Source organism: Orcinus orca, chromosome 2, assembly GCF_937001465.1.
Source record: "Orcinus orca chromosome 2, mOrcOrc1.1, whole genome shotgun sequence".
NCBI classification, from domain to species: Eukaryota; Metazoa; Chordata; class Mammalia; order Artiodactyla; family Delphinidae; genus Orcinus; species Orcinus orca.
Genome location: NC_064560.1, coordinates 7096865 through 7117466, shown reverse-complemented (window position 1 = coordinate 7117466; position 20602 = coordinate 7096865). Strand labels below are relative to the sequence as shown.

At 42.2% G+C, this 20602-nt stretch overlaps 1 protein-coding gene across 4 annotated transcripts in view; it reads right to left on the bottom strand.

The window, feature by feature from the left end:
* Positions 1-20602, bottom strand: part of DCLRE1C (DNA cross-link repair 1C) — a 50321-nt gene that overhangs the window by 10863 nt on the left and 18856 nt on the right. For 2 of the 4 annotated variants that reach the window (XM_004278594.4, XM_049706536.1), the window contains 7 exons: positions 18725-18784; positions 16626-16681; positions 15989-16090; positions 15491-15563; positions 15205-15345; positions 11293-11394; positions 90-226 (listed from right to left, as the gene is read on the bottom strand). In XM_004278594.4, the coding sequence (XP_004278642.2) occupies positions 90-226; positions 11293-11394; positions 15205-15345; positions 15491-15563; positions 15989-16090; positions 16626-16681; positions 18725-18784 (671 nt within the window). The remainder of the gene's footprint in view (positions 1-89; positions 227-11292; positions 11395-15204; positions 15346-15490; positions 15564-15988; positions 16091-16625; positions 16682-18724; positions 18785-20602) is intronic. The other 2 variants (XM_033403450.2, XM_033403452.2) reach the window with 2 other exon arrangements.

Sequence of the window (20602 nt, the reverse complement as noted above, 5' to 3'; positions counted from 1 at the left end):
TATCCTCTTCTTAGGCTTAGGCTAGATTGCATTTCAACTATCGATTTACCTCAAGGCAAGGTTTCTCTCGAAAGACACTGCTTGCTTACCTCACAATGACATTGGTTTTTCTGGCTCTTTCTCCAAACCACATAGTGGATGGCTTAATGCTGATTGTGTGGAGTGGAATTCTATTTTTGGAGGTAACACCACAGGGTAACTTATTCCACTGAAAATATTCCTCTGCCTAAAAAAGATTTTCAAAATATAGTAAAGCAGTTTAATATTTTCAACAAATCTGTTTGTAGGCAGGGCCTCAAAAACAAATGTAGATGAGTTTTCAGACATGAAAAAAAAATATATATATATATATATAGACATGAGGAAACAGGTAAGCCCAAATTGAGGAATGTTCCACAAAACAACTGACCTGAACTCTTCAAATATGTCAGTGTGATGAAAGAAAAGCAAAAGGTTTGAGACTTGATCTACATGAAAAGAAACTGAAGAGGCCTGAGCAAACGCAAAAGATGATTCTTAATAAAATCCTGGATGACTGTATTAAGAACAGGAGGCCCTGCTCTTCCCTCCACAAGCCATAAAGGACATGATCGGGACAACTAGGGAAATTTGAATATGGACTCCATCACATCCAGTAGGGTCGTATCAATGCTAAACTTCCTGAGTGTGGGAACTGTACTGTGGTCGTGCAGGAGAACGTCCTTGTTTACGGCAAAGTGTCACGGCATCTGCAACTGACTCTCAAGTGGATTGGGGGTGGGGGTGCTAGTTACACAGAGACAGACACAGAGTACGTCAGGGAGCAGACGTGATGGTGTTAACACACGGGAAGCCAGAGGAAGAAGACGCAGTGTTTGTATGACCCAGTGATTCCACACCCAGGTATATATCCAGAAAAAAAACCAAAAACACTAATTTGAAAAGATACATGCACCCCAATGTTCATAGCAGCATTATTTACAACTGCCAAGATATGGAATCAACTTAAGTGTCCATCAACAAATGAATGAATAAAGAAGATGTGGTGTATAAAAATATATACAATGAACTACTACTCAGCCATAAAAAAGAATAAAATTTTGCCATCTGCAACAACATGGATGGACTTGTAGGGTATTATGCTAAGTGAAATAAGTCAGACAGAGAAAGACAGACACTGTGTGATGTATGTAGAATCTAAAAAATACAACAAACTAGTGAATATAACAAAACTCACAGATATAGAGAATAAACTAGTGGTTATCAGTGGGGAGAGGGAAGGGGGAGGGGCAAATAAGGGCATGGGACTAAGAGGTACAAACTCTTAGGTTTAAAATGAGCTACAAGGATATATGGTACAACACACGGAATAGAGCCAATATTTTATAGTAGCTATAAATGGAACACAACCTTTAAAAACTGAATCACTACATTGTACAACTGTAACATATAACATTGTACATCAACTACATTTCAATTTAAAATAAAAGAGTACATGGTGTTCTTTGTACTAGTCTAACAAATTTACTGCTTTAATTTTTTATTTTATTTTATTATTTTTTTTTTTTTGCGGCACGCGGACCTCTCACTGTCGTGGCCTCTCCCGTTGCGAAGCACAGGCTCCAGACGCGCAGGCTCAGCGGCCATGGCTCACGGCCCCAGCCGCTCCGCGGCATGTGGGATCTTCCCAGACCGGGGCACGAACCCGTGTCCCCTGCATCGGCAGGCGGACTCTCAACCACTGCGCCACCAGGGAAGCCCTGCTTTAAAATTTATCAAAATAAAGTTGGAGAGGAAAGTAACATGTGTTTTTAAAAGGTTGAAAACCAATGCGACTATTTTCCCAAAGACATTACATTTAGATAGGAATCCTTCGAAACCATGAACACTCCATCCAAATCAAACATCACTGGAGCACTTTTGGTGCTGTTTCTCACGAGGCTGTGGATGAGAGTGCTCCAGGGCTGTGCAGGCTGCTCTGTTGAATATTTTTAAGGCTATGTGACCTGAGACACATACCTTAAGCTGCTAGAAGTAGTGTTTCAAGGCGAGTAGCCATGTGGGAAATTACAGGGGGTGAGTTAAGCTACTTTGTGGTTTGTGAGAAAATTTAGACCAAAAAGAAATCTGCCAATTAAAATATTTATGGGGCATGGTAGGGGCAAAGACTACAAGTCCAAAAGAAAAAGGACAAAACAGTTTCTACTTTGTATCTACACTGTTTTTATCCATCCATTAATTCATTGCATGTGTATGTGTGTGTGTACATATACAAACAGAATGATGAAATAAATTCATGATGCAAGTTATAGTATGCAGCTGACCAATCATCAAAAGTAATTTCTTACCTAGTAGCTCTCCTGCAGTGGTCTGAAATACAATCTTCCATGCTATGGATAAGAATCGTTTTTTGTTGTTGTTGTTTTTAAATTTTGCTTTACTTTAGTGCTGAGCAAGTTTACTTTAGGATTTTGGCTGATGGAGCTAATATCACTGTTTTTTTTTAATTTATTTATTTTATTTATTTTTATTTTTGGCAGTGTTGGGTCTTTGTTGCTGTGCGTGGGCTTTCTCCAGTTGTGTCAAGCGGGGGCTACTCTTCGTTGCGGTGCACGGGCTTCTCATTGCGGCGGCCTCTCTTGTTGCAGAGCATGGGCTCTAGGCATGCAAGCCTCAATAGTTGGGGCGCACGGGCTCAGTAGTGGCGCACGGGTTTAGGTGCTCCACGGCATGTGAGATCTTCCTGGACCAGGGCTCAAACCCGTGTCCCCTGCATTGGCAGGCGGATTCCCAACCACTGTGCCACCAGGGAAGCCCTAATATTACTGTTACAATGATTATCTAAATGTATAAATGCACTGTTTACTAAAATAAAAATTACTCAGCATATGAATGCAAAGATTAAAGATTTAGAGAACAATTAGGATCACACATACCCCTACATGTAAGATGACTAATTAGTAGCAGTGACATTGAATGACAATATAAATTAAAATGGAAATGTTAAAGGCCAATTTAAAATTTAACACCTGGCAGGTAATAAGAGAAGGGAGTTCTATGGTGGCATCAGAAAACCAATTACCAGTGAGTTTCAAAGACACTAAAAACATTCATTTGAAATTGGACCAGCAATACATGTAACTATTTCAAAATTCAAAGCAAAGTTATATCTAGATATTTATCTCAAATGAGGAGAAGGAAAATAAAGTTTATAAATGCGCACGTGTCATGAGTCTCAGAAGTAAATCATGGGCTTTCCTGGTGGCGCAGTGGTTGAGAATCTGCCTGCCAATGCAGGGGACACAGGTTCAAGCCCTGGTCCGGGAAGATCCCACATGCCGCGGAACAACTAAGCCTGTGAGCCACAAATACTGAGCCTGTGCTCTGGAGCCTGCGAGCCACAACTACTGAGCCCATGTGCCACAACTACTGAAGCCCACACACCTAGAGCCTGTGCTCCACAACAAGAGAAGCCACTGCAATGAGAAGCCTGCGCCTCGCAAGGAAGAGAAGCCCCCCACTCGCCGCAACTAGAGAACGCCTGCGCAGCAACAAAGACCTAAGGCAGCCAAACATAAATAAATAAACAAATTTATTTTTTAAAAAAGTAAATCACAATGGGTTGTGATTGTTTTCTTAAATTATAAGCTCTAACATGTTACCAATTTCCTTACAAATAAACTGTTCATTACATAAGTCATTACAAATAAACACGTATCAATTGTGTAAATATATTTCATTAATAATTAAAAGTACTGAGACTCTGGGAGGGCTCATGCCAAGGGGTACTTCCCACAACTTCTGCTGCCAGTGTCCTTGCCCCACGGTGAGCCACAGCCCCCACCCCCCACCACCTCTGCAGGAGACCCTCCAACACTAGCAGGAACAAAAGCCTTAAGCCAAGAAAGAAAGGACACCAAACCCTGTGATCCTCATGCCACAGCTGAAGACCCACTGTGTCTCAGGAAATGGAACAGAAAAAAAACCCAAAAAACCTACCCTTTGTAATAGAGATACACCAGAAATACATCTACACGGGAACAACTCCTACAGAACACCTACTGAACGCTGGCAGGAGACCTCAGACCTCCCAAAAGGCAAGAAACCCCCCACGTACTTGGGTAAGGCAAAAGAATAAAGAGACAAAAGGATAGGGATGGGACCTGCACCAGTGGGAGGGAGCCGTGAAGGAGGAAAGGTTTCCACACACTAGGAGCCCCTTTGCGGGCGGAGACTGCGGGTGGCGGAGGGGACAAGCTTCGGAGCCACGGAGGAGAGCGCAGCAATGGGGGTGTGGGGGCAAAGCGGAGAGATTCCCGCACAGAGGATCGGTGCCAATCGGCACTCACCAGCCCGAAAGGCTTGTCTGCTCCCCCGCTGGGGCGGGCGGGGCTGGGAGCTGAGGCTCGGGCTTCGGTCCGAGCGCAGGGAGAGGACTAGGGTTGGCGGCGTGAACACAGCCTGAAGGGGGTTAGTGCGCCACGGCTAGCCGGGAGGGAGCCCGGGAAAAGTCTGGAGCTGCCGAAGAGGCAAGAGACTTTTTCTTCCCTCTTTGTTTCCTGGTGCGCGAGGAGAGGGGATTAAGAGCGCTGCTTAAAGGAGCTCCAGAGACAGGCGCGAGCCGCGGCTAAAAGCACGGACCCCAGAGACAGGCCTGAGATGCTAAGGCTGCTGCTGCCGCCACCAAGAAGCCTGTGTGCGAGCACAGGTCACTCTCCACACCCCTCTTCCGGGGAGCCTGTGCATCCCGCCACTGCCAGGTTCCCGGGATCCAGGGACAACTCACCCGGAAGAACGCACGGCACGCCTCAGGCTGGTGCAACGTCACGCCGGCCTCTGCCGCCGCAGCCCCGCGCTCCGTGCTCCTCCCTCCCCCCCCACCCCCCACCCCCCGGCCTGAGTGAGCTAGAGCCCCCGAAGCAGCTGCTCCTTTAACCCCGTCCTTTCTGAGCAAAGAACAGACGCCCTCCTGCGACCTACACGCAGAGGTGGGGCCAAATCCAAACCTGAACCCCGGGAGCTGTGAGAACAAAGAAGAGAAAGGGAAATCTCTCCCAGCAGCCTCAGGAGCAGCGGATTAAAGCTCCACAATCACTTTGATGTACCTGCATCTGTGGAATACCTGAATAGAAAACGAATCATCCCAAATTGAGGAGGTGGGCTTTGAGAGCAAGATTTATGATTTCTTCCCCTTTTCCTCTTTTTGTGAGTGTGTATGTGTATGCTTCTGTGTGAGACTTTGTCTGTATAGCTTTGCTTCCAACATTTGTCCTTGGGTTCTATCCGTCCATGTTTTTTTTTTCTTTAAAAAAATTTTTTTTCTTAATAATTATTTTTTTTAATAACTGTATTTGATTTTATCTTTATATTATATTATTTTATCTCCTTCCTTCCTCCCTCCCTCCCTCCCCCCCCCCCCTCTCTCTTTCTTTCTTTCCCCTTTTATTCTGAGCCATGTGGATGAAAGGCTCTTGGTGCTGCAGCCAGGAGTCAGTGCTGTGCCTCTGAGGTGGGAGAGCCAACTTCAGAATACTGGTCCACAAGAGACCTCCCAGCACCACATAACATCAAATGGCAAAAATCTCCCAGAGATCTCCATCTCAACACCAGCACCCAGCTTCACTCAACAACCAGCAAGCTACAGTGCTGGACACGCTATGCCAAACAACTAGCAAGACAGGAACACAACCCCACCCATTAGCAGAGAGGCTGCCTAAAATCATAATAAGTCCACAGACACCCCAAAACACACCACCAGGTGTGCACCTGCCCACCAGAAAGACAAGATCCAGCCTCATCCACCAAAACACAGGCACTAGTCCCCTCCACCAGGAAGCCTACACAACCCACTGAACCAACTTTAGCTACTGGGGACAGACACCAAAAACAACAGGAACTACAAAGCTGCAGCCTGCAAAAAAGGAGACCCCAAACACAGTAAGATAAGCAAAATGAGAAGACAGAAAAACACACCGCAGATGAAGGAGCAAGATAAAAACCCACCAGACCTAACAAATGAAGAGGAAATAGGCAGTCTACCTGAAAAAGAGTTCAGAATAATGATAGTAAGGTTGATCCGAAATCTTGGAAACAGAATAGACAAAATGCAAGAAACATTTAACAAGGACCTAGAAAAACTAAAGATGAAACAAGCAATGATGAACAACACAATAAATGAAATTTAAAATACTCTAGATGGGATCGATAGCAGAATAACTGAGGCAGAAGAACGGATAAGTGACCTGGAAGATAAAATAGTGGAAATAACTACTGCAGAGCAGAATAAAGAAAAAACAATGAAAAGAACTGAGGACAGTCTCAGAGGCCTCTGGAACAACATTAAATGCACCAACATTCGAATTATAGGGGTTCCAGAAGAAGAAGAGAAAAAGAAAGGGACTGAGAAAATATTTGAAGAGACTATATTTGAAAACTTCCCTAATATGGGAAAGGAAATAGTTAATCAAGTCCAGGAAGCACAGAGAGTCCCATACAGGATAAATCCAAGGAGAAATACGCCAAGACACATATTAATCAAACTGTCAAAAATTAAATACAAAGAAAACATGTTAAAAGCAGCAAGGGAAAAACAACAAATAACACACAAGGGAATCCCCATAAGGTTAACAGCTGATCTTTCAGCAGAAACTCTGCAAGCCAGAAGGGAGTGGCAGGACATATTGAAAGTAATGAAGGAGAAAAACCTGCAACCAAGATTACCCTACCCAGCAAGGATCTCATTCAGATTTGATGGAGAAATCAAAACCTTTACAGACAAGCAAAAGCTGAGAGAGTTCAGCACCACCAAACCAGCTTTACAACAAATGCTAAAGGAACTTCTCTAGGCAAGAAACACAAGAGAAAATAAAGACCTACAATAACGATCCCAAAACAATTAAGAAAATGGGAATAGGAACATACGTATCGATAATTACCTTAAATGTAAATGGACTAAATGCTCCCACCAAAAGACACAGATTGGCTGAATGGATACAAAAACTAGACCCATATATATGCTGTCTACAAGAGACCCACTTCAGACCTAGAGACACATACAGACTGAAAGTAAGGGGATGGAAAAAGATATTCCATGCAAATGGAAACCAAAAGAAAGCTGGAGTAGCAATTCTCATATCAGACAAAATAGCCTTTAAAATAAAGACTATTAGAAGAGACAAAGAAGGACACTACATAATGATCAAGGGATCAATCCAAGAAGAAGATATAACAATTGTAAATATTTATGCACCCAACATAGGAGCACCTCAATACATAAGGCAAATACTAACAGCCATAAAAGGGGAAATCGACAGTAACACATTCATAGTAGGGGACTTTAACACCCCACTTTCACCAATGGACAGATCATCCAAAATGAAAATAAATAAGGAAACACAAGCTTTAAATGATACATTAAACAAGATGGACTTAATTGATATTTACAGGACATTCCATCCAAAAACAACAGAATACACATTTTTCTCAAGTGCTCATGGAAAATTCTCCAGAATAGATCATATCTTGGGTCACAAATCAAGCCTTGGTAAATTTAAGAAAATTGAAATTGTATCAAGTATCTTTTCTGACCACAACGCTATGAGACTAGATATCAATTACAGGAAAAGATCTGTAAAAAATGCAAACACATGGAGGCTAAACAATACACTCCTTAATAACGAAGTGATCACTGAAGAAATCAAAGAGGAAATCAAAAAATACCTAGAAACAAATGACAATGGAGACACGATGACCCAAAATCTATGGGAGGCAGCAAAAGCAGTTCTAAGAGGGAAGTTTATAGCAATATAATCCTACCTTAAGAAACAGGAAACATCTCGAATAAACAACCTAACCTTGCACCTAAAGCAATTAGAGAAAGAAGAACAAAAAACCCCAAAGTTAGCAGAAGGAAAGAAATCATAAAAATCAGATCAGAAATAAATGGAAAAGAAATGAAGGAAACAATAGCAAAGATCAATAAAACTAAAAGCAGGTTCTTTGAGAAGATAAACAAAATTGATAAACCATTAGCCAGACTCAGCAACAAAAAAAGGGAGAAGACTCAAATCAATAGAATTAGAAATGAAAAAGGAGAAGTAACAACTGACATTGCAGAAATACAAAAGATCATGAGAGATTACTACAAGCAACTCTATGCCAATAAAATGGACAACATGGAAGAAACGGACAAATTCTTAGAAATGCACAACCTGCCAAGACTGAATCAGGAAGAAATAGAAAATATGAACAGACCAATCACAAGCACGGAAATTGAAACTGTGATTAAAAATCTTCCAACAAACAAAAGCCCAGGACCAGATGGCTTCACAGGAGAATTCCATTAAACATTTAGAGAAGAGCTAACACCTATCCTTCTCAAACTCTTCCAAAATATAGCAGAGCGAGGAACACTCCCAAACTCATTCTACAATGCCACCATCACCCTGATACCAAAACCAGACAAGGATGTCACAAAGAAAGAAAACTACAGGCCAATATCACTGATGAACATAGATGCAAAAATCCTCAACAAAATACTAGCAAACAGAATCCAACAGCACATTAAATGGATCATACACCATGATCAAGTGGGGTTTATTCCAGGAATGCAAGGATTCTTCAATATACGCAAATCAATCAACGTGATACACCATATTAACAAAGTGAAGGAGAAAAACCATATGATCATCTCAATAGATGCAGAGAAAGCTTTCAACAAAATTCAACACCCATTTATGATAAAAACCCTCCAGAAAGTAGGCATAGAGGGAACTTACCGCAACAGAATAAAGGCCATATATGACAAACCCACAGCCAACATCATCCTCAATGGTGAAAAACTGAAAGCATTTCCACTAAGATGAGGAACAAGACAAGGCTGCCCACTCGCACCACTCTTATTCAACAGTTTTGGAAGTTTTAGCCACAGCAATCAGAGAAGAAAAGGAAATAAAAGGAATCCAAATTGGAAAAGAAGAAGTAAAGCTGTCACTGTTTACAGATGACATGATACTATACATAGAGAATCCTAAAGATGCTACCAGAAAACTACTAGAGCTAATCAATGAATTTGGTAAAGTAGCAGGATACAAAATTAATGCACAGAAATCTCTGGCATTCCTATACACTAATGATGAAAAATCTGAAAGTAAAATCAAGAAAACACTCCCATTTACCACTGCAACAAAAAGAATAAAATACCTAGGAATAAACCTACCTAAGGAGACAAAAGACCTGTATGCAGAAAATTATAAGACACTGATGAAAGAAATTAAAGATGATACAAATAGATGGAGAGATATACCATTTTCTTGGATTGGAAGAATCAACATTGTGAAAATGACTCTACTACCCAAAGCAATCTACAGATTCAATGCAATCCCTATCAAACTACCACTGGCATTTTTCACAGAACTAGAACAAAAAATTTCACAATTTGTATGGAAACACAAAAGACCCCGAATAGCCAAAGCAATCTTGAGAAAGAAAAACGGAGCTGGAGGAATCAGGCTCCCTGACTTCAGACTATACCACAAAGCTACAGTAATCAAGACAGTATGGTACTGGCACAATAACAGAAATATAGATCAATGGAACAGGATAGAAAGCCCAGAGATAAACCCACACACATATGGTCACCTTATCTTTGATAAAGGAGGCAGGAATGTACAGTGGAGAAAGGACAGCCTCTTGAATAAGTGGTGCTGGGAAAACTGGACAGGTACATGTAAAAGTATGAGATTAGATCACTCCCTAACACCATACACAAAAATAAGCTCAAAAAAAAAGACCTAAATGTAAGGCTAGAAACTATCAAACTCTTAGAGGAAAACATAGGCAGAACACTCTATGACATATATCACAGCAAGATCCTTTTTGACCCACCTCCTAGAGTAATGGAAATAAAAACAAAAATAAACAAATGGGACCTAATGAAACTTCAAAGCTTTTGCACAGCAAAGGAAACCATAAACAAGACCAAAAGACAACCCTCAGAATGGGAGAAAATATTTGCAAATGAAGCAACTGACAAAGGATTAATCTCCAAAATTTATAAGCAGCTCATGCAGCTCAATAACAAAAAAACAAACAACCCAATCCAAAAATGGGCAGAAGACCTAAATAGACATTCCTCCAAAGAAGATTTACAGACTGCCAACAAACACATGAAAGAATGCTCAACATCATTAATAATTAGAGAAATGCAAATCAAAAGTACAATGAGATATCATCTCACACCAGTCAGAATGGCCATCATCAAAAAAATCTAGAAACAATAAATGCTGGAGAGGGTGCGGAGAAAAGGGAACACTCTTGCACTGCTGGTGGGAATGTGAATTGGTACAGCCACTATGGAGAACAGTATGGAGGTTCCTTAAAAAACTACAAATAGAACTACCATATGACCCAGCAATCCCACTACTGGGCATATACCCTGAGAAAACCATAATTCAAAAAGAGTCATGTACCAAAATGTTCATTGCAGCTCTATTTACAATAGCCCAGAGATGGAAACAACCTAAGTGTCCATTATCGGATGAATGGATAAAGAAGATGTGGCACATATATACAATGGAATATTACTCAGGCATAAAAAGAAACGAAATTGAGCTATTTGTAATGAGGTGGATGGACCTAGAGTCTGTCATACAGAGTGAAGTAAGTCAGAAAGAGAAAGACAAATACCGTATGCTAACACATATATATGGAATTTAAGAAAAAAAAATGTCATGAAGAACCTAGGGGTAAAACAGGAATAAAGACACAGACCTACTAGAGAATGGACTTGAGGATATGGGGAGGGGGGAGGGTAAGCTGTGACAAAGCAAGAGAATGGCATGGACATATATACACTACCAAACGTAAGGTAGATAGCTAGTGGGAAGCAGGTACTTAGCACAGGGAGATCAGCTCAGTGCTTTGTAACCACCTAGAGGGGTGGGATAGGGAGGGTGGGAGGGAGGGAGACGCAAGAGGGAAGAGATATGGGAACATATGTATATGTATAACTGATTCACTTCGTTATAAAGCAGAAACTAACATACCATTGTAAAGCAATTATACTCCAATAAAGATGTAAAAAAAAATTAAAAGTACTGAATATCTGTGTCTGTTTCCTAATTAGGAAGTTTACGGTAATGGAATACAGTGATGTGTAGTTGCATGACCTTCATCTACGAACAAGATCTCAGCCTCAGTTTTTACGTTTGTAAATTGAAGAGCCAACAAAATGGAATTTGAGATTCCTTCTGGACCTAAAATTCTGTTTTTCATGGATCACACAAACAATAAGAGAAACACTTCACCTCATACCTTTGGATGCCGACACGCATGGATCTGAGTGTCACGGTCTGTTGTGAGATGATGAAGAATGTCAGGCATGTTTCGAAACATGTCTAGTTTATTCACGTGAACCTGAGGAAAACAACACAAATAAAGCACATTATTGGAACTGTATTTCCTGTAAATAAAGTGTTCAAGGGTAATTAGGCAAGGGCAAATCATCCAGTTAAAACTAAGTCTTTCTTCTTCCTCGAAGCCTAGTTTTCAGTTATTTCAACGCAGGACGCTGAGATCCCATTTCCAGCAGTCTGCGTTACCACCCGTTGTGGGTGGTAATGAAATGTCTGGCGACTCGGCTGGTGGATTTCATTGGATCGATCCATCAAGAGTCATTCGATTCATATTTATTGTGCACCTGCTCTATGTCAAGCTTTATTCTAAATATGGGGTGTACTGCAGAGAACAATCAAGAATCACTTGCTCATGGAATTCCCTGGCGGTCCAGTGGTTAGGACTTGGCACTTTCACTGCCGGGGCCCGGGTTTGATCCCTGGTCAGGGAACTAAGATCCCACAAGCCATGAGGCACAGCCAAAAAATAAATAAAATACTAAACAAATGAATCACTTGCTCATGAAGACACACACAACACGCTGCATACGGGCAGCTGGGGGAGAGGGAGGCCAGTGGGACGAGGAAGTGGAGACCCAGGTCCTCCCTTTCCACACACTTTTTATTGGATGAAAAGGAGGAGGGCAGATGCAAAAAAGCAAAACAAAACAAAACAAACCTCAGCCACCTTTAGAATTTTAAAGCGAATATGTTTTAAATTGTTAAAACCCACATGTCGGTTTTACTTGAATCGTTTTCTGGGTAGTTTTGAGTAAATAGCAAATACTTAGATTAATACAAGGATAATGAAATAGCACTCCTCAAAAAAGTATGCTCATTTTGAAGTCTGAATAACAAAACACTTTAGAATAATGCTAAATCGCTGTGGTAATTAATACCAAGACAGCTATAGCAAGAACCCGAGCATGAGACTTCCCTGGTGGTGCAGTGGTTAAGAATCCGCCTGCCAATGCAGGGGACACAGGTTCGAGCCCTGGTCCTGGAAGATGCCACATGCCGCGGAGCAACTAAGCCCATGCGCCACAACTACTGAAGCCCGCGCACCTAGAGCCCGTGAGCCACAACTACTGAGCCTGCGTACTGCAACTACTGAAGCCCACGCACCTAGAGCCTGTGCTCTGCAACAAGAGAAACCACCGCAATGAGAAGCCTGTGCACTGCAACAAAGAGCAGCTCCCGCTCGCCGCAACTAGAGGAAGCCCGCGCGCAGCAACGAAGACCCAACAGATCCAAAAATAAATAAATAAATTAAAAAAGAACCCGAGCATGACTTCTTACTTATCCTGTGAAATCCTGTAACTTATCCTTATTCCTCTCACTACCTGTTTACTAATGAGTAACAAGAAGTAACAAGGAATTGACTTTTCTGGCCTAAGAAGGATATAAAAGAGGCAAATTCTGAGATGTACAGAGACAGGGAGAAACTTTCATCCTCACAAAAATGAAGATGCTTGAAAAGGTTGCCATAAATCATCTCTTAGGTCCCTCTATCAAAAGACCTCACCAGGGCCTTCCCTGGTGGTCCAGTGGTTAAGACTCCACGCTTCCACTGCAAGGGGGCGCAGGTTCGATCCCTGGTCGGGGAACAAAGATCCCGCATGCCGCCCAGCATGGACATAAATAAATAAATAAATTTTTAAATTAAAAAACCTCACTGTTCTCCCTTTTAAAATTCCTTCTCTAGAATTGTTTCTAACCCCTACAGAGGGATTAAGAGACTTGAAAGAGGGCTCACTCTGGGGTGCTTCCGGGGTCACCTTCCTAAGGCCTGCTTTCTCTTCCCCCACCTCCATCCCTGGACCCCTCCTCGGCCCAGGGTTTCTCCCTATGAGGCCTCAGAGCTGGAGGAGCTTCCAGTCTTTTCGATTTCACACACCACTAAGATTCACAAGACAAATTTGGGACTGGTAAGTGGCTGCTACCTTTATATTTTGCCAAGAGAGGACGTGAGAGAAAAATCAAAAAGCAAATAGTAAAATGTGTGCAACATACAACCTATTACCCCTGCGATTTTAATTTAAAGGACCATCTGAACACCAAAGAACATAAGAACGACAATCTCAGAATGAAAGCAAGCCCTTCCCCAAATGGAGAATTGGCAGCTCTTCACCAAAAACATTTGGACACAAAAACTTAAGGAAGGAAGAAATTAAGGAAAGGGCTTAGGAAGTAAGGGCTTAGGGAGGGAGGGAGGAATTTTTTAAATTGCAAATGCAGAAGCACTAAATCTTTTCAGTTTTACTAAATTACGTTGTATATAAGTGCTAAGTTCTTAGCACAAGTCTGTTAGCTGGGGGATAGATAGTAAAAGTTGACGAATGAAGAATTTAAATGTCCGACTCGTTCCAGCGTTTCGTTTTGTCCAGAGTCGCCACCAAAACGCCATCTCCTCTCATGGGAGGTGGGCGCTGCAGGAAGCACTTGGCATGCTCACCCGGCTGCCCGGGATCCCGAGAGCCCAGCATCGAGCCACCTGGAAGGGACGGGTGAACACTGGCTCCCAGCCTGACCTGATGTGAATCGTCCATGGGGAGGGGGCTCAGTGCCTCAGGACAGCGTTCTTCACACACTTCTGACCATGACCCCCAGTAAGAAATATGTTTCCACGGCAACCGAGGATGCATACGCAGCATGTATGTACAGACGGTCCCAACTTGGGATGTTCGACCCAGGATTATTCAGCTTTGCGATGGTGAGAAACCAATATGCATCCAGTAGAAAACGGACTTCGGATTCTGAGTTACGATCTTTTCCTGAGCTGGCGGTACGATCCTCTCTCATGATGCTGGTCAGCACCGCAGCCAGCTGCCGCCCCAGTGAGCCACGCGATCCCGCGGGTGAACGGCCACCGTCCACACGCCGACCACCGTTCTGGACCCAGGCAACCATTCTGGTTTTCACTTTCACTACAGCACTCAATAAATTACGCGAGACACTCCCCACTTTATTGTAAGATAGGCTTTGCGTTACGTGATTTTGCCCAGCTGTAGGCTAATCCAAGTGTTGTGAGCGCTTTTTTTTTTTACATCTTTATTGGAGTGTAATTACGTTACAATGTCACGTTAGTTTCTGCTGTACAACAAAGTGAATCAGCTCTATGTATACATATATCCCCATATCCCCTCCCTCTTGCGTCTCCCTCCCTCCCTCCCTATCCCACCCCTCTAGGTGGTCACAAAGCACCGAGCTGATCTCCCTGTGCTATGCGGCTGCTTCCCACTAGCTATCTATTTTACATTTGGTAGTGTATATATGTCCATGCCACTCTCTCACTTTGTCCCAGCTTCCCCTTCCCCCTCCCCGTGTCCTCAAGTCTGAGCAGGTTTAAGGTAGCTGAGGCTAAGCTATGGTGTTCAGTGGGTCAGGGGTATTTAAATACATTTTGACTCAATGAGATTTTCAACTTACGATGCATTTATTGGGCCGTAGCCCTGTGGTTAAGTCGAGGAAGATCTAGATATGTACGTGTCTGATTCCCCACATAAATTTTCACAAGACAATGTTTATTCTGACTGTAAGCAATACACTCAGATATTTCCTAGTTCAATTTTATTCTCATTGCTGGTCACAAACACTGAATTTATTTCATGACCCACAGTTTTGAAAAACTACTTCCTTTAGGGGACTTTTCACCAAAGGGCTCTTCCCACTGTCAATTCCTCCCAAGAGGAAGCGAATAAACAAAGACGACAAAGGCTGTCACGGTTTCCAGTCTGGGGCGGGGGGGCTTTGGGGGGAAAGGGGGAAGGAGGGGAAAGGCAGAGTTGGGAGGATGGACAGGACCAAGAGGAAAGAAAGAGCCGTCAGGCACCTGGACTCCGAACTCCTCGCTGAGGTTGGTGAAGAGATACTCGTACCCGTAGGCGGCCTTGCAGCTCAGCCACACTACGTGGTATGGACTCCGCGTGATCCAGCTGCGAACCAGCTCCAGGATCCCGTGCAGACACTCCTCCTGGGCAGGAAGGTTCAAAGGCAGTTAACGCTGTTCCATTCTCAGGATTCCCAGATATTCACGCAAATGGAGACAATCACCATGCGATCTGTAATCCCACAAGCTTCCCTCTAAGAAATGCGGGCCGTGCTCCAGGGAGACGTACCCGACTAGGAATTTGGTAATATTTCGGATCGCAGAAAGTCGTGTCTAAGTACACACTCTGGATGTCTTTCACTCTGAAAACAAAAATGAAACAAGGGGTGTGACTCACCTCACGGGAAATAAAATATGGATAAAATCTAAACTCTTTGTTAGAGAGAGAAAATCTAAGATATCCAAATGGATGTTCCATTTGGATTTTTTTTTTATTAACAACTTTGTCAGGAAATGATTTCCATATAACAAAATAACACAGATTTTGCATATGTGGTTCAGTGAATTGTGACCAATTCACGTAACTACTACCGCAGTCAGCACACGGAATGTTACCATTACCTCGTTTCAAGAGGAAAAGTTTGCTTTACTGTTACAAATATTATTATAATCGAGTTAGATTTCTAATAGAAACAAAGGCTCATATTTGGGTGGAGGGGGGGAGAACGATAAAACCTTTAAAACAGTGCAGCCTTAACATTCAAGAATTACGTAAAGCCCAGAGTACCTGCCCCCGGAGTGCAGGAGCTCCATTCGGGCAGCTTCTCCTTTTGCCAATCTGAAGTCTCCCGTGTACAAGACGGTCCCATTGTTGCCCTGAAATAAAAACCTGAAAAGGGTACAGACCTCAGTGACTTCTAAGTCTCAGACAAAATCCTAATAAAGCAAATATACACTAAATCCACAGCCCATGTTGCCTGCCAAGCACAGCCACTATGATAATGGAACTTCCACAGCACTAAACCACACCAGGCACTCAGCTGCACCTCTTCCCAAAGGGGGAAAATAATAACATGATGGAGATATCACTGAGTTTGCAAGAAATGTCCTCTGAAATACATCAGCACCTTCCACTGTGTACTGAGATCATCCCTGCTCATGGAGAGAAAAATCCATGTGATGGGAAAATGCAAAGCCAGTGGAAAGACTGCTACTGAAGACTTCCATTGTAAGAAAGCCACGTTTCGAACGTGACCTGCACCTCAGTCCCCCAAGTTCAATTGGGAAGCAAAGATTACAGGAATTGCCATCATAAGACTCGAACCTCCCTGTACAGGTTATTTTCTAGACCCTACAAGTTTATTTCTACAAATATAATACAAATCTACACAAAATAAATGGGCAAAATAGATGAGCCCCCTTACATAACTGATCCTGGGCAATGACCAGCTGGTAAGAGAGTCACAACAATCTCTTCCTTCTAAAAAGAAAATAAAAGAAGAAAATAATAATCATACAAGTTATCATTAGGACCCAGCTAAACAAAGCCCTCCTGAATACAACACACACAACTACTTCCCAAGAACGTGGTGTGCCTTTCTCCTCATTTCCCCACTCTCCAAACCCTGGAAACAAGTGGAATCCTCACCCACAAACAAATGGTTAAACGGAGAGTTACAGTGTGACACAGCAATTCCACTCTTGGGTATACACGCGAGAGACGCGAAAACTCAGGTCCACACAAAACGTGAATGTTCACCGCAGCGTTATTCACACTAGCCAGAGGAGAAGCAGCCAAAATGTCTATCGGCTGACGACTGAACCGGCAAAATGTGGTCTAGCCACACGATGGAATATTCTTTGGCCAATAAAGGAAATGAAGAACTGATACATCCTACACCATGGATAAACACTGAAAGCATTATGCAAAGTGAAAGAAGTCACGAAAGACCGCACACTGTATGAGTCCATTTAAATACGATGTCCAGAATGGGCAAATCCACAGAGACTTACACTAGACTAGCAGCGGCCAGGAGCTGGGGGGAGGGAGAAACAGGGTCCCGTACTTCTTTCTGGGCAATGAAAATATTCTGAAATTGATGGTGGTGATGGATACACAACTCTGTGAATACACTAAAAGCCATTGAATAGTGTACTTTAACTGGGGTGAATGGTACGGTATGTGAATTATGTCTCAATAAAGCTGTTATTTAAAAAAATAAAAATAAAAAGGAATTCCCTGGCAGTCAAGTGGTTAGAACTCCACGCTTCCACTGCAAGGAGCACGGGTTCAATCCCTGGTCAGGGAACTAGGTTCCTGCAAGCCGCACGGACAGTTAAAAAAAAAAAAGTCTGATGCAGCCTGGTCCCAAGTCACCAGGCAGCACGCTGTACTGTCCTGTTAGGCGGAGCCTCATGGGCACTACAGCCTCTCGGGGCTCAGTACGTGGTGGGGCAGAGCTCTGGATGCGTCAGCTCTCCACTCGACCATGGTAACTCCCCCTGGATGTCTGACATCGTTCGTTCCAAAGGCCCTTTATAAGGGGCTTTCTCGCTGGTTGGAGCTGGAGACACACAAGTCTCAGTGGGAGAGGAGAAATGGAAAGGACAAGAGCGGGGCGGCTGGACTCAGCTCACCAAGAGCCACCTGCTGCCCGGTGCCCGATTCTGAGAAAGCCTTTCACCAACACACATTACAGGCCACCGGGCACTGACAGCATATCCCCAAAAGTGTCAGCTAACTGAGCTCAGGATGGCATTTAGGAAGGTTCAGGCCATCCCCTTCCCCTCCCTCAGGACAGTAAGTCTAGAAGTACTCCAATGCCTGATCTCCTCCAGGGAGGACATGTGAAATGTCGGCCCCTGTCCCATCACAGTCACACCACCAAGGACACCCTTCAGAGTTAAACGTGTCCACAGAGCAGGTTCTAATCGGGCTACGGAACAAATATTAACTAGATTTGCCATAAGATAGGAAAACACCACCTAGCCTTAGGTATAATTTGAGATAAAAATAAATAAATACAGAAAAGGTGGGTTGGCACTCCTACTTACTATTAAAAAAGATAAATGCACAACACAAAAGTACCTGCCTCTAAATTTAAGGACAAAAAAATAAATTGGATCCACTTGGACAATGTCTTTTTCTTGAATACGAAAATGATTCAGAAAAAAAAAATCACAATATACATAAATTTGCTGCAAAAACATTAAGCACGGTTTTATATCCCGAACATTATAATAAACTTAATGAATGTGACAATCACACTGTATGGTAACATCATTTCTATGGAGCTCCTATAGTTAGCATGTGACACTAAACAGAAGCAGTTCCCACATGGTCCAGTCCTTCGGATGTAGAAAATAAATACATCACAAACGTTTTTTCCCTACAAACTCACTCATTTACTATAAATGTTATTTCTGGTTACATGAACAATCAAATCAAGGAGAAAGATAAACGATCACTTAGTGCTGAGTATAATAATAATTTTTAAACACACAGTATTTAATATTTAGTTACCTCGCCTGACGCTTCATCGACTAAAGATATCTGGGTAGGAGTTTCAATTTCAATGGATATCTATTAAAATAAAATAAGAGGTCATGTATACATTGCATTATACATTTTCATGGGTTTTCATGGCTTTATATGCCTTTGCCATCTCAAACACAGAAAGGGAACTAAGAGACGTTATAGACACTCTGTGGAACAATTTCTGATTTCACTATAATAATGGTTTAACAGCCCCAAAACATGATAAAGCTAATATAGTACCTTTCCTGAAGTTGATGTGGCAATACGGATTGAATGCCTTATAAACTTACACATCCTCAGACACAGCAATCCTACATCTATGGATTCAATTTTCCTCCCTTCACCTCCCCATGTATCTATGTGTTTAGGTTTTCTGCTGCAGAACACAGTCTGCCATCAGTCCATGGTGCGTTGGCCTAATTCACAGATTTGAGCTGCTATGAAAAGGTCGGAGCGTACGTGCACATTTTACTAGAAGAGCGAGGAGCACAGAGAGGCATCCAGTAAGTAGCTGATGAATAAACAGAATTTCCCACCTTCTTAGCCCACTGATGTCATAAGATTTACAGTGACTGAAATTCAGGTGTGAAAATAGCCTTGCATTTCTGGAATAAACACACTGTATTCATGATACACTATTTTTTAATACTGCGGGATTCAGTCAGCTATGACCTTAATTAGGATATTCACACGTGAAATGGCCCTTTTTCCCCCACTTACTATCACTATCCATTCGCCAGTGAGGTTGAGCAGCTTATCTTTTTAGTCTCTCCTACAACAGGGATCATTTGTTCTTTGAACATTTGGCAAAACGCACCTATAAAACCATCTGGGTGTGGGGCTTTTTTGAAGAAGAGATCTTTGAAAACTGTTTTAATGTCTTTGACGCCTACTTCTTTATTCAAGTGGTCTACTTTTCTTCCCTCAATTTGGTATTTTCCTACTTTTCCAGTATTTATCCACTGTGTCTAAATTATTGAATATACTATCATATTAATTTCCAAGACAAGGCACTGCTATTGTTAATAGGTATCTTCCTTTTTATCATTCTGTATTTTTATATGCATCTTTGTTCTTTTAATCGATCTTGGCAAGATTTATCTCTATTTCGTTTTGTTTTGTTTGTTGTGTTTCTTTGCTTTGGCCACACTGTGCGGCACGTGGGATCTTAGTTCCCCAACCAGAAATCAAACCCGCATCCCCTGCATTGGAAGCACAGAGTCTTAACTGCTGGACCACCAGGAAGTCCCTAAATTTACCTCTATTTCTCTAGAAACCAGCTTTTACTTTTGTTAATCTTCCCTTTTATTTTCTGTGGTAGTTAGTCTCTATATCACTAACCTGTCCTTTTCTCTCTATTATTTCCTTCTTTCACGTATCCTTAGGTTTGCTTTGTTGCTGCTTTTCATTCTTCTTGAGTCAAAGACTTATTCCATTTAGTTCCAGTCTGTCTTCTAAGAAATGCATTTAATGCTCTCAATTTCCCTTCAAGTACTAACTTAGCTGTGCTCCACACACTTTGACATGTCACACTTTCATTGCCCATCAGTCCTAAGTATTGTATGCTTTTCTTTACAATTTTCTCTTTAACCTAGAGTTGCTTGTGGTATGCATTTAGCTCCCATAGGTATGGGATGATTTTAACTCTCCTTGTATGTCTGATTTCCAACATCATTGTATTACCATTGTATTACCATCTTTTACCATTGTATTATGGTAAAAGAACAGATCACTAGGATTTCTTGAAACTTCTTTAGTGACGTAGTACATGCTCAGTTTTGATAAACGTTCCAAGTTTACCCAAAGATCTCTTCTCTGTTCGATTTAAAGCTCTGTGTTTCGATTGGTTCGCATGTATTAATT